This window comes from Scardinius erythrophthalmus, assembly GCF_964197995.2.
Source record: "Scardinius erythrophthalmus genome assembly, chromosome: 10".
In the NCBI taxonomy this organism is placed as follows: domain Eukaryota; kingdom Metazoa; phylum Chordata; class Actinopteri; order Cypriniformes; family Leuciscidae; genus Scardinius; species Scardinius erythrophthalmus.
This window is the reverse complement of record NC_138230.1, coordinates 4851180-4865631: the sequence shown is the minus strand read 5'-3', so window position 1 is coordinate 4865631 and position 14452 is coordinate 4851180. Positions and strand designations below refer to the sequence as shown.

At 36.1% G+C, this 14452-nt stretch overlaps 2 protein-coding genes across 2 annotated transcripts in view; both read right to left on the bottom strand.

Moving 5' to 3' along the window:
• The window catches only part of LOC308697126 (uncharacterized protein), an 874503-nt gene that overhangs the window by 122078 nt on the left and 737973 nt on the right, over positions 1–14452 (bottom strand). The gene's annotated exons all lie outside the window — the stretch shown is intronic.
• Positions 5264–13736, bottom strand: LOC308697166 (uncharacterized protein). The gene is made up of 6 exons (XM_081376306.1): positions 13511–13736; positions 11050–11105; positions 6548–6844; positions 6033–6287; positions 5857–5904; positions 5264–5748 (listed from the first exon to the last, which is right to left on the bottom strand). Coding segments are annotated over exons 1-6 (798 nt in total). The 5' UTR covers positions 13513–13736; the 3' UTR covers positions 5264–5608.

Genomic DNA, 14452 nt, shown 5'->3' with positions numbered 1-14452 from the left:
TTAATGTATCTTCTGTTTTATTAGGTAGTTTAATTAGGGTGCCGGATGCACCGAAGATTTCGGTTTATTTTCTACCTTTTTCTTTGGTTAGATTAGGTTTAGATTGTTTTGTTATATTTTGTTATTTTCTTTGGCGCCGCTTTTGTTCTTTTCCCATTTATTGTTTGTTTGTTTGTTTGTTTATATTATCACATTGTGCATAGTACACATTATTATTGTTATTTTACTGGATCTAGTGGCTTCGGCTTTATGTGAATAAAAATCCAGTTTATCTTTCTCTTTCAAAGAGTGTCTGTCATGTTCTTCCACCTCATTTCACATCCAGCAGCATATTAATATATAAATGTTAAGGTACATTCCCTAGACCTTTTAAAGTTCGTAACAGTGTGTGTGAGTGTGTGTGAGCGTGTGTGAGCGTGTGTGTGTGTGTGTGTGTGTGTGTGTGTGTGTGAGAGAGAGAGTGAGTGTGTAGAGAGAGAGAGAGAGAGAGAGAGAGAGAGAGTGTGTGTGTGTGAGAGAGAGAGTGAGAGAATTTTTACTCTTAAATAAAGATACTGTACTTCACTACTGTCCAATGCTGGTCTCATGTCACTTCTGTGTGCACACATGCTTCTTTTCAAGTCATTTCCATTGTCAGTTTGAAATACTCTATAACGTTTCCCCAGACTTGTTTGTAGTTCTTTCTTCATGTAAGTGCAGATGGTCTAGGCAGAAATGCATATTATGTTCCTTACTGGTTTCTGTAAACAACATTGAAGGGATTATTTTCCTCATTTAGATTATATAGATATATATTAGCCTATATAGACCCATACTAATACAATATTACTCAACTTAAAAGTTAACTAATATTAGCAGCTAATGAAAAAAAAAAAAAAAAAACGACACAAACCGTTTTTGGCAATATTACTGACCTCAGACCAAAACACGGCAAGTTAAGTCTAATACCAAACAGCAATGAATCACAAAGGGGAGTATGGAGGAAACTGTTGTATGTTCATGTAACAACTCACAACTCCTTCATTATTGCGTAAGCTACATTTAAAATCATCAAAATAGACCCGCTGTGAAATGTTAAGCACAATACAACAAACGTTACACAAATATGCCGCAAGTTGTGCCGCCTGGCCGTCAAGTGTTTTAATTGCATGCGTGGTACCGATAGTGTAGGAAAACCCTGACGTTTTCTCCTACGTAATTACGCGCATGCGTAGAACGGATCGTGCAGGTGGAACGGATCGTGTACCGACAATATTCTATGCTGGCTCAGAGAATGGGTGTTTCTCAATATGCGTTCTTCAGCGATCTTGCGTCCTTGTGTTCTCGTTTTACGTCATCATTAACCGTCGAAGTTCAGACCCAATTCTCAAGAACGCAAGTACAGAGGACGCATGAAAGAACCCGGATGTGTTCTTGATACCGAGGATGCATCGAATGCAGACTTGAGCTAGTACTCGCCTGGTGTCCCAGAAGTCATTGCGGCCGGTTCCGAGTTCGTTCTTCCAAGGAAGCTTGGCAAGACCGGTCTCCACGAGAACACAAGTCCGTTCTCTGCGTTCTTGGAATTGAGAAACAGCCAATGTCTAATAGGAAGATAATTTACACTCTCTGCTTACTTCCGGTTTCTGGACTGGCTGCAGTAACACGTCTCTGTCCATGCGGGGGCGCTCACAGGACGAGTGCAGAATGAATGGAGGTCTATGGTAGCCTGACGTCATCATACTCAGATTCTAGTCAGAATGTGAGTCTGATACTGCTCCATAGAGATTTGATTATGGGGTGTGTCTCAACCGAACCAGGAAAAAAAAAAAAACTCTGCACTCAATTGGATAGACCTACAACCAATCAGAGCAACGGAGTAAATGACGCATGTTCTTCATTCATATTTTCAACCAACAAAATGTCGCGGCTCTCTGTTCCTCTTTTAAAATGAATGCGCTGTCGATATCTTCTATAACAGACGCGATGGCGGAATCTACATATGATGTTTCATAAACAAAGTTCGGGAGGAGCACGTACAAATAATCAATCCAATATCAACTTGTCATCAAACAATACCATGTGTAACATTACCCTATCTATCAGCATGAGGAAGCATATTCACTCTGTCAACTTACCTAACACTCCTTGACAGTTTTTCAGCATCCCTCCACCACCCCGAATCCTCACTCTTGTCTTGTTCTCTCACAACCAGGAATACGGGGGAGTATGGCTACCGAGCCCACAGCCCTCTCCTCGGACAGCACGTCATATACGCATTTATTCTATCGACTTATTTGTGTGAAATCTTATATACGCATTTATTCTATCTGACTTATTTGTAAATGTGAACTCGTGAAATCTCCATTCTCCAGCAGCAGTCGTCTTTGTTGTAAACTAATTCAAATCAAGCGCTCTTTGGTGACGTGGATGATTACGTTACCGTTGCTCATCTGTCCATCATCGTATAAAGCCCGCCCTGACAATTTGATTGGTCCGAACAATTTTTGTTCGGGCATAATAGCTCCTCAACGGAGCGAGTCCAGACCGAACTTCCCGACCAAAAAATGTTGTGGGCGGGGTTCGGGCTGGCACCCAGGCTAGGTCTATGGCGAAAAACCCTCAAAATCCACTTTTCTCAGGATATAATTTTTTGTCTAGTAATTTGAATGTTGTATTCGAAAGGAGATGCAAAGAAATTACACATTCTGGGTGTTAGATTTTTTAGAGTCACACTGGTTTAAAAAGTCTTTTAAAATGTCAATGACGTCAGAATGCTGACGTCATTAGCAGAATGCTAGCGTGTTGTGGGCAACAACAACTCAACCTGTAAGAAATGGAAAGGACATAAGTACTCGTTCATTCAACTTTCGACCTATAACCCATGTTGAACTTGCAAAACCTACAATCAAATCTGAGATTTCTCAACGGCAATCGGGTGAAAGAGACACATTTAGCCGTCTAGCCCCATAGACTCCCATTCAGTCTGCACTCGCCCGCGATCACCCCCAGTGGAATTCTAATGGAACTGCAACTAAGATCGATACAATGGGGCTCCGTAGACGGGCTCTGGCTGGCTACAGCGAATTCACATGCTCCGATGCTGGTGTAACATCAATAAACGTCTGAACCTACCGAATCTCAGAACAATAGTTCCGCTATATAAGCCTACATAAACAAGTCACCTTGTACACATATTTCAAAGTAAAAGAAATGCAGATAAATATAAATATATATTATGATATTATATTTAAACGTGGTTACTTATTAAATTAAAACTATTCTTTTATGGAACTTAAATTATGCAACTCTCTCTGCTGGCACCTACAACACCATCTACTGCGTTGTGACAAATAATTGAAATGGCACATGATTATTTAGTCATTAATTACACAGATCCGTCTAACCAAACCAAATTGAAATGTTTCCCAAACAATAAAACCTGGATTCCCGGCAGTTAAATGGTGAATTTGGACTTCTTCTTTTTTTTATGAAAATAGTCATACATTTTTATTATTATTTTTCCCTATACCAATTACACAATACTTTTACAAAAAAAAAACAAAAAAAAAAAAATTGAACAATTCTTATTTATAGTTTCCCAGAAATCAGTAACTTGTTAAATTAATTAACTTGGCCAACTCCAATGAAATACCACAACACAAATGTTAAGGAGAAAAGAATAATAACAAAAATGTATTTTTACATTAATGTAATAACCCCTTAAAAAAAAAAAAAAAAAAAAACAATCAATCAAGGAACCACCTTTTTATATGAAGACTTTCGACGAAAGAAGCAATGGTGAAATCACTTACGCTACGAACACAGTTTCACACGAGCAGTCTCGGACATGATCCACGTCCCATGACGAACCACACGATATGTCCAGTCCCGGATGAATTCTGAAGTCCACCATGAACGTCCAATAACTTCGACACAGTTATTGACCACAAATTTTAATGTCACTAGCTGTTAGAGGGATCGTTCACCCAAAAATTTAAATTAGCCCATGACTTACTCACCCTGAAGCTATTCTAGGTGTATATAACATTCTTCTTTCAGACAAACACAATCAGGGTTAAAAATGCCCTGGCTCTTCCAAGCTTTATAATGGGAGTGAATGGCCTTTTGTTTTTGGAAGTCTTTCAAAGTGCATCTGTCCATCATTAAAGTGCTCCACACTGCTCTGGGGGGTTAATAAAGGCCTTCTGAAGTGAAGCGATGCGTTTGTGTAAAAAAAAAAAAAATTATATTTAAAACTTTATCGACTAAAATAACTAGACTTGCGTAGGCCATCTGCCGGAAGAGAGTTATTTTAATCCAACGTGCAAATTCTTTGTTGCCGTTTGTCTGTGTGATGTAAATTGACCTTTAATAAGACAGGAAACATTGTGCTTCTCCTGAATTTTTCTGAATCTACTAGTAATATATATATATATATTTATATTATTCATACAAAAATCCATGCCAACAAATCAATACTAACAAAAATGTTTCTTAGAAAAGTTTAATTTTAGTTTTTCACAATACATACACTTTCAAAGTGATTTACAAAAAATATTTACAAGATTTGCAAAATATAATGCAGATCCCCAGATTAAACTGACAAAAACAACAGTGGAAAGGAAAAAGTATAGTAGATGATGATAAAGACACTTTAGGAGATGCCAAGACTACTGAATTGGCTCTATCACTCTCTCTCCTCTCCACCTATAGCTGGTGGGTGGGTGGGTGTGTGGGTGTGTGTGTGTGTGTGTGTGTGGTACGCACACTAGCTCCGTTGTACTGTGGCTGCTGTCACATCATCCCAGTGGATGCTCACACTGGTGGTGGTTGAGGAGAGATCCACTGATATGATTGTAAAGCGCTTTGGGTGTAGTAGATATGAAAGCGTTATATAAATGCCTCATTCATTCAAGACTCTTCCTCGTGCCATACTAAACATACATATTATTTAAACATGCTTAATTAGAAAATTGTCCAAAAAGTACATGTACAATTTCTGTCTTTTACAGTTTGGCATAGATGTACTGTATGCTTGTAATATATCTTGTATAAAGATATCCAAAATTCTGGTCTGAAATTTTTGCACGTAAAAAAAATAAAATAAATGACCTTACACACTGCCTCCGAAACTTTATTAATTCCGTTATTAAAAAATGTAGACCGGGTTCAATTTTCTGCTGGGTTTTTTTGCATCCGTAGCAAACATTTTGAAAGGTGTTTTGACAATTAGAGCCACAGAATGATGAATATAAAAAAACGCATACGAAAATTTTGTATTCAGTTTGCAAGGACCTTTATTCTAAACGATATCTGAACATTTGTATTAACACTTTTAATCACCTCTTTATGATTAATCGCTTGTTGTTTTCCTCGCTTGGTTAAAAGCTAAATTAATAAGTGTAAATGTAAAATGTAAATGTGTATCCTCGCTGTTTTTATTATGAATACTTTCCCAATTGTTTAGAAACAATAGTTGATAGATTGAACAGAAACAATAATTCCTAGTTGATTAATTGGCATTGGTAACCTTTCAGTTACCAGTTGAGATCTTTAACCAGGTCCCACAGAAATAACTAAGTACCCAGTGATGTCGCTGGGTGTACTGGGCCCCTGTACAGTTTAATTATGTTGTGGGGGCCGACATGTATCGACACCTCTGAAAGTAACCTTGTTTCTTACAGTAGCATAACAGCAACAGCAGCAGTATGACAGCAATCCCAACAACCACTCCAACAACCTTCAAGACATTCCAAGGCTCTACAGCTGGAAGGAAGAAAGTGGAAAATGGCAAAATAAATATTAAAATGTTTTTTTGTTTTTTCACTGCTTAAAGATTTTGTAAAATCTCTCACTGTCTCCTGTTTTACTTACTAGGTTGTTCAGGTGTATTCTGTATATTCCTTGAATCTGTACTCGATTCTACAGAGGATATCAAAGGTTAGTCACACAGTTTAGCATCAATTTTCTGTTCAAAGCATGGTGAATAAACCTCATCTGTTGCTTTAAATGTTTAAAAAAAAACATTTCCACATATGAGCTTCTCTCACCTGTGAGTGTTACATTTATCAAGATTTCTCCTTTAAAGCCGAGAAATATATATGATCCTGCATCAATGGCTGTAAAATTAATAATGGTCAGGTTCCCATTTTTGATGGTCAGTCGATCACTCTGCTTCCCTTCTTGGCCTGTCGTCCATATCTCCTTCCACTCTGTTCTTGTTTTGATCGCATGCATTACTTTATAGGCGTTGATCAATGGAACATCCAACTTCAGTTCCTCACCTTTCTTCACAGAGATCTCATCTGAGGAGGAACAATCATCATTATTATAATGGCGTCATTTAATCAAAGCCATAAGCGCATATTTAGGATTGGGGGACAAAATGAAATAATTTGAAAATCAGCCACTGAAAAGCCTATAATAGAGACGATTAATCTGAATATTAGGCGGGACATGTCCCATTCAGCGTGTCTGCTGGTTACAGGCCTGCACACAATACCAACACAATTAAAAAGGGAGACCAGAAAGCAAATGATGATGGTTTGATCAGTTTTGACTTTACCATGAATACAAAGTTGATACTTCCAGGTTTGTGAATCAAGCTCTGTCTGATCATTATTGTAATAGACTCTTAAAGTGTATTTTCCAGCATCACTGTAGACCAGATCCTTGATGATGATGTTACATGATCCTTCTTTAAATACTCGTCCATTTTTACTCCTACATCCTTCAGTCTGACAAACAGGGGTAGAGTTTCCATTAAAGAATAATTTAATATGAGAAACCTCGTCGTCCGTAAAGTTACATTGTATTGTGGCATTGCCTCCTTTTTTCGCAGTCACATGTTGAGAGGGGATTTCTGCAAATAGACAAAAATATTTACTCAAAACAAAGTATCAATACTGAGATAAATCATTAATATATTGATTTTAATAAAGACAATGAACACTCATTTCATGGTAAAACGCAATGAACGTGCGTCACTCTTCGTTTTCAGGTAATTTCAATATCGAAGATAATGGAAAAGAGAACGGCATCAGCACTGGTAATATAATTTAGTCTCGCTATTTTGAAGTAAACAACTGTGTGTTGAGCTTCAGGATGCGACACTGAACATTTAAGTTTAATTTGTGGCAGTTTGCAGAAGAGATACTCAATTATTCGAAACACATGAAGTGACCAGCATGAACGGATGTGTGTGGAATGTTTAATGAGACTTTATATACTTGATATCTATCAGGGTTGTGATGTGTTTCAGTGTGTTCTGACAGTGTGACTGTGTGTGCCAGTTTGTTCCCTTGATTCAGCTGTTGCCCATTAATTAGCTCTGTGTATTTAAGTCCATGTCTTCCTTCAGGTCATTGATCAGGATGGTGATGGGACATCTCGAGTTAAAGGGGGTACAGCAACGATGATGGGAAGTGACAAGAAATGGATAAGATGGATGAAGGCGTGGAGGGAAATTTGAATAGTATTGGATAGAAGATAGTCAGAAGGAAAAGTAAAAGGAAACAACTAAATGAAAGAAGGTGCATGACGGATAGTGATGACGTGAATACTCAAACAAGGAAGGAAGAATACAAGGTAATTGTGACAAGGCACTGGGACTAAAATCATTGACCGGTAATTGTGAAATGTGTAAAATGGGAAGAGAAAATGTGGGTTAAGGGAGTGATATATTATGACTGACATGTCAGAAGAAGTGATTAAGAACAACACTACTGATGCCAAAGTAATAAAGGTTAAGAGATTGCAAAATGTGATAAATGAAGAGAAAAAGGACAGTCTTTCAGTCTTGATTCATTTTTTAGGAGATTAAATTGCCATCTAGAGTAATGGTAGGGTTTATGAGCTACCCAGTAGGAGAGTATATTCCACCTCCCTTGAGATGTTTCAATTGTCAAAGGTATGGACATGTGGGACTATGTGTAATGCTAAGCAACGCTGTGGGAAATGCGTTAAATAACATCATGGACAGTGTGGAGAAGGAAGAAAGCTGAAATGCTGTAACTGTGGTGGAGAGCATAGTGTGGCATATGGGGGATGTGCTGTGAAGAAAAAAGCAGCAAGGATTCAGATCATTAAAGTGACAGAAGGGATCTCATATCCAAGAGTCCATCTACTTCCATTCAGCATGGTGATCAAAGCAATCAAAGGTTGGTTATAGCACATGGCCAAGAATCAGTGTTGGATCTCACTTTAGTTTCTGAAGATATGGCTGGGGCAAGTTTGTGGGAAGTTTTGAAGGAGTCAACTATTGGCAGTGATATTACCCTATGCACTGTAATATTGGAGTAGCGGTACAGATATCAGATAAAGATTATATACCCGGGTGGAAACTAAGGAATGTAGATTGGAAGAAATTTTAAATAGAATGTAGTAGTAGGCAAGGCAAGGCAAGTTTATTTATATAGCACATTACATACACTATGGTAATTCAAAGTGCTTTACATAGAAGAAGAATAAAAATTATCACAAATTAAAAGCAAGGAAAATTAAAACAGTTATTCAAAATGCTTTACATAGAAAGGAATAAAAATGTCACACTATGGCAATTCAAGGTGCTTTGCATGGAAAATAAAAGCAAGGGAAATTAAAACGGTTATAAAAGGAATGAATTAGGGTAAAATGAATTAAAGTAATAAAAAGATGATACACAGAAAAAAACCTGTGAAAATTCTGTGCAATACGCTGTATTTAATATCATGGTGACTCACGAGTTGAGCATTTGTACTAAATCTGCACAGATTTGGCTTACACGAACTTCCCCAGCAAAGTGAGTCAACACTTTTTTGACAGAGCGTTTTGTCTGTTTCACAGTTCTCCTGTGACATATTTGGATTAAAGACTATTTTGTTTCTGTGACAAGATCTCAGAAATGTGTTTTTTTTCTCAAAGCTAAACGCAACAAATAGCGGAACAAACTATAAGTCAGTAACTTTGGCGTGAGCGTGATGAGCAGCACTCGTGCTTTCAGAGCTGCGCGCTTTCATTGACTTGGTTAATTTAAACCTCAAACTTGAATTAAATTTATAGCTCCTAACTTAATAAAACAAGCTGTTACTATAATGAATGATTACCTCAAAATGTGTATACTCTTATCTGAATTAAACACATATCTCACGTTTGCTCACGTGCCACCAATTACTCCTCCGTGTGCCTTATGGGTTGCCAACCCCTGCTTTAGGCTTTTAAAGAAATGTAATTTCGCCAAAGAAGAACGTTTTTAAAAGCAACCTATTTCAGTGTAATACAGTATGATACCATTTTGCTTAAAGGAATAGTTCACTTTAAAATTAAATTTCTGTCATCATTTACTCTCCCTAAAGTTGTTTCAAACCTGTATGAATTTCTTCTGAACACAAAAGAAGATATTTTGAAGAATGTAGGTAACCAGCCAGTTGACTGCAGCCATTATAGGAAAGAAAATAATATTGAAGTCAATGGGGTCCATCAACTGGCCGGTTACCGACATTCTTCAAAATACCTTCTTTTGTACGCCGATGACCTTTTGCTTAACATCAGCATCAGTTTTGGGCCCTATTTACAAAAATTGTATTCCCTCCCATACTGGACTCATTATTTAGACAGTGGTTAGCTTCTGAGTTGATATGCATCAAAGATCTGAATGTCTATTTAACAGTTTTGAGAATCTCTGAAGATTGTAAGACCTCCCACAAAACCATTTTTAGATATCTTCAGATTCGCAATTTTGTTAAGAACAAATTTGCACTCTTTCCTGACCTTCCTCCTACCTTGCCCTTTGATATAAGGCGCGTTCACACCAAGCGTGCCGCACAAGTCCTGAAAAGTGAAGCCGAAATGTATCGATTGCCCCCTGGTGGCTGGTCCCAGTATAGGTCATAAATCCCACCGTCACCATGTAGTCTAATGGACGTGATGGAAACTAAATCAAATTATACTTCAAATAAGTTTTTTCCAAAGGTGTTTTCTGTCATTTTAGTTAGTTTTTTTATCACGCTGGTTTAAGTTTAAGTGTTCGTTTTTTAATTATTTTGATCTTAGTTCGTTTTTGATGCTATAAAAATGGCAATGTGACTTTATGATTCACAGCTGTGACTGACAGCTTCTCTAAACGAAGTCACTGAGGCACCAACTGATTTTGGGGGGGATTTTCATGAGGAGATTGGAGCTTCAACTTTAATCTCTACATGTCCATAACGGTTTATTTCACGGGTTCTGCGGGAGTGTGAGCAGGACCTTGATATCGGGGCTCCACTTCACGTTCACTACTGCGTAGAATCCGGTCCCAAACCTGCGCAAGACGTCAGCGCCATATTGGGAATTTGGAGGATACATTTTTGGACAAATTTTATTTTCACTTTATATTAATGATCTATCTGGAGTATGTAAAGAGGTAAATGTTCATATGTATGCAGATGATGTAGTAATTATTATTACCCATGCTAATTATTTTGAAAAAGCTTTGATTACTTTGACTTCTACTATGACCAATGTTCAGGATTGGCTTACCAGAACAGGTTTATTATTGAACACAAAAAAAACTGTGTGTATGATGTTTGCAAAACAGTTAGTAGAAATAACACATTCAAATCTATTCCTCAGAGGAGAGGAGCTTGAAATTGTTAAAGAGTTAACGTATCTTGGGGTTACTTTGGATTCGACTCTAACTTTTAAAAGTCTCTAAAAAAAAGTCGTCTAATATTGTAACATTTTATTTAAAGGATTTTAAGTACATTAGGCCATTTTTGACAGTTGATGCCAGGTTGTATTTACATTCAATGATTTTTTTTCACATATTGAGTAGTTGGTCTTTTCATAAACTTGAAAAGGTGTAACAATATGATTGTTCTATTTTGCCTTTGTAACCAGATATTGTGATGTTATTTACTTGTACCTAAGCTGCCTAGGAAAGGGGACTTTAATAAATCAGTGATGTTATTGTGTGTGATAATGTAATAAGGTGGGGAATTTCCATAATACACAAATATTAACACTTGGTGTAAACAATCAACTAGAATAATTCTACCTTGCATTGAAAATCAAAAATTGTTACAATTTATAAACAAATATTCTACTGACCGTTATAATTGACAGGGCAAAACAGCAGCAGCAGAAACAGAGTCAACCATCTTAACCTGATGAGAAAACAGAAGAGTTATCATGACAGATAATCACATATTAGGGGATAAAATGCTTTGATAAGTGTCAGAATAGTGTCAATACAGACGTCTCCAAACTTTAAATTTCAATTATATTTATAGATTCAACACGTGGATCTATCATGATAAAAATGTCCAATAAGCAACATCAATCACTAATCTGAATCTTTGATGATATACATGGAATAAATGATTCCATTTTATTGTATTGTTTATTTATTTGATGGGGAAAAGCATGTTAATGAACATTAGACTAAAATACAAAATGTAAACCAGCCGGATAAAAGCAACATTGCTAATTTACATCCGCAGTCCATAGGCAGTACACACAATAACAAATACTCAGATATGCATACAACCCTACAAGAGACAAATACTCCAACAAACACATTATAAAAATTTCTAGTTAAATGTTTACACAATTGATTCGTCATAAGCCACTATTTCAGATTGTATTTAAGTGTGATGGCCTAAGTAGAACATTGTCATGATGACTGCGGTAAAATATTCCAATATTTACTCCCCATTACAGATAAAACTTTATGATCAAAAGATGTTCGCCTAGCCTATATGGCACCTCGCAATCCCCTATGATAGACCTGGTGAATACCACAATCTGTCCTCTGTTTTATAAACGTATTTAACGGAGGTGGGGCAAGCCCATGCCAGACCGTGTAAATAAAACAGTAAATAAAAATAAAAAAATGTTCAAAACTCAATAATTGTGTGTTGTTTAAAATGTTACAGTAATGAAAGGAGTTTTTTTTTTGTATCCAACACTATTATCACCTTCTTGTACAGTGATTCTGTTTACCTAAGAGTTGGACTGACCAACTATATAGCCTACTCAATATGTGAAGAAAAAAAAAATCATTGAATGTAAATACAATGCACCAACTGTCAAAAATGGCCTAATGTACTTAAAATCCTTTAAATTAAATGTTACGATATTAATATAAGTGAAAATAAAATTTGTCCCAAAATGTATCTTTGGGGCAAGCAAGGTATAAGAAAAGTTTGTACCATCAATAGAAACACGTTTCCTATTTGAAAGATTTATCCAAAGTATTGCCTTTTAACAAAAATTAATTTAGACAGCACCAACACATGCACTCTTTTCAAATGAGCATTGTTACCCCTTTTAACCCCTCAATAATGTTCATAAAAAACTGCGTTGGCCTTTTGTAAAGTCTGTACTTTATACCTCATAGAAATATATTTATATCGATAATAAGACCAGAATTCATTTGATATCATTTGATTCATCACTGATTTTTTTAAGGAGCTGATTTCTATTCTTCATCAATTTCCTCTTCATTGTTAACCCAAGGCAACTTATTCCCTTTTATTTTTGTTAACAATGTGTTCTAGCGAACAACTCGAACACTTATTTAACTCTCCCAAAAAATAATCACAGCCTCTCTATGTTTTCGCTTAGCAGGATTTCACTCAAATCAATCCTTCAAAGCTATTCCAAGATTTTGTTGTTGATATTTAAGGACTATATCACAATAAGCAGTGTTTTTTTTTTAAAAAATGAATTTAAAAAGCGCTGTTTTATTATGACCAGATAGCCCTATCAAAAGGTTGTAAATTAATGTTTTAAAATTCCTTCAGGTTTATTTGTAAACAATAAATCTATTCTAGTCTTAGAATGAGGGGTTATTCTCATAAACTGTTCTATCAATTGTGTAAAGTTAAATAGTCAGAAATGTGTTTTAAATCTTTTCTTTTCTTCCTCTCATTCCTAAAATGTCCCATGATAATTACTTCCTTTTTCAAATCACAATGGTAAAGAAGTTGTTTCAAATGGTCAAGCCGACTTTACATTCCCATTATTTAAAATCTTAGAATACAGTGACTCCTAAAAATCAGAGGGAAAACGCCATCGTTGCTTTCTTTAGAATATCGATGTCGCAATGATAATAGCCTACCAAATAGCCTACTGCTAAAATATACAACATTGCAGTCCAATTTAATATCAAGTGTTTAACTGAATAAATGAACTTTTGATGTCGATTCTGATGAGAAAATATCATTTGTCAGTCGCGAGTGCTCTTTATTCGCCATAATGTAAAAAGCCTACACTACATGGCCTAGGGCTCTAAATGAGCCGTCAAATAGGCCCAACATAAAGTGTTTAGCTGCTACGAACCAATCATCTCATCAAAGTAATCTTTGTGGTTGAAAAATCTAATAATTAGCCTACATTAATAAACCCAATAATAACAACCAGTCATTATATCCTCATCATCATAATCACTCAGCACAAACAACTTTGACTAATTCCTTAACATCATTAGCGGGTTTAATTTCCCCAAAAACAGAAACACATCTAATAACACAAAACCACACAAGCATTTGAAAACATGAACACTTACATTGTGAAAGTTCTGCATGAGTTTTGTTCTGGCGTCAAAACGTCGTAAATCGCTGCAAGTTAAAAGAGATTAGAAACTACGGTAGCCTAAAGTGAATCTGAAAGTAAGGTGAGCTGCTTCATGCTCCCGCCGGAGTAACGGGGGCGACCTGAATTTTGACCGGCACTTTTGCACATGGGATAAAGAGTTGAACCGCGCTTTGCCACTCACTGCCGCTTCATTGTGTGTTTGAATCAGTATGGCTACCGGTTCTTTATTTTCATTGAATGTAAGTGAGCTATGCTTCCGATTGCAATATTGGTCTCCCCTGTTATGGGTCATACCATTGACATAGCCTACCTGTGCAGGTGGAAAACCCATTTATTGCATTGACGAAGCAAGAGTGTAGTCAAAAACATTATAAGAGAAATATATATATATATATGCAAAAGAATAAAGTTTTGCAAAAAATTATGTATTGAAAGAAAAAAAATGTTTTGCACACAAAAATAATTGCAAAACAAAACTAAAGTAGCTAGTGCAAAAATAAAGATAGGCTATAGCCTAATTGATAGCAAAAAAATAAGCTGATGGGAGATTCAAACCCTATTTCAGAGTGCAAGGCCAGTTTGATGATATTTTAAGAAACATTGGACTGAGCATCAGCAAAGGGAGCTTTCTGCACAAAAACTAACAATGCATCAAAACCAATGTTGTTTCTAATCTTTGACATGTCCAAGACTGTGATAAAAGGTTAAAAAAAAATCCAGTCCACAATCACATTTTATATTGAAAATAAGTCATTTTGTGTGTTTTTTTTCCCCAAATCAGTGACATCATTTACGAATTTGGCAATTAAGGAGTTAAAATACAGATTTTAAAAAAAAAAAACATTTAGTAGTTTTGAGCAGGACATAGGTTGATTAATAGATTTATGCAAAAAAAATTGAAATAAATATTTAT

Coding starts and splice junctions, on each gene's coding strand:
- LOC308697166 (XM_081376306.1), bottom strand. Junction 6,845..11,049: donor TTGCCCTGTCAATTATAACG/GTCAGTAGAATA, acceptor GTCTATTTGCAG/AAATCCCCTCTCAACATGTG. Junction 6,288..6,547: donor GTATCAACTTTGTATTCATG/GTAAAGTCAAAA, acceptor GTTCCTCCTCAG/ATGAGATCTCTGTGAAGAAA.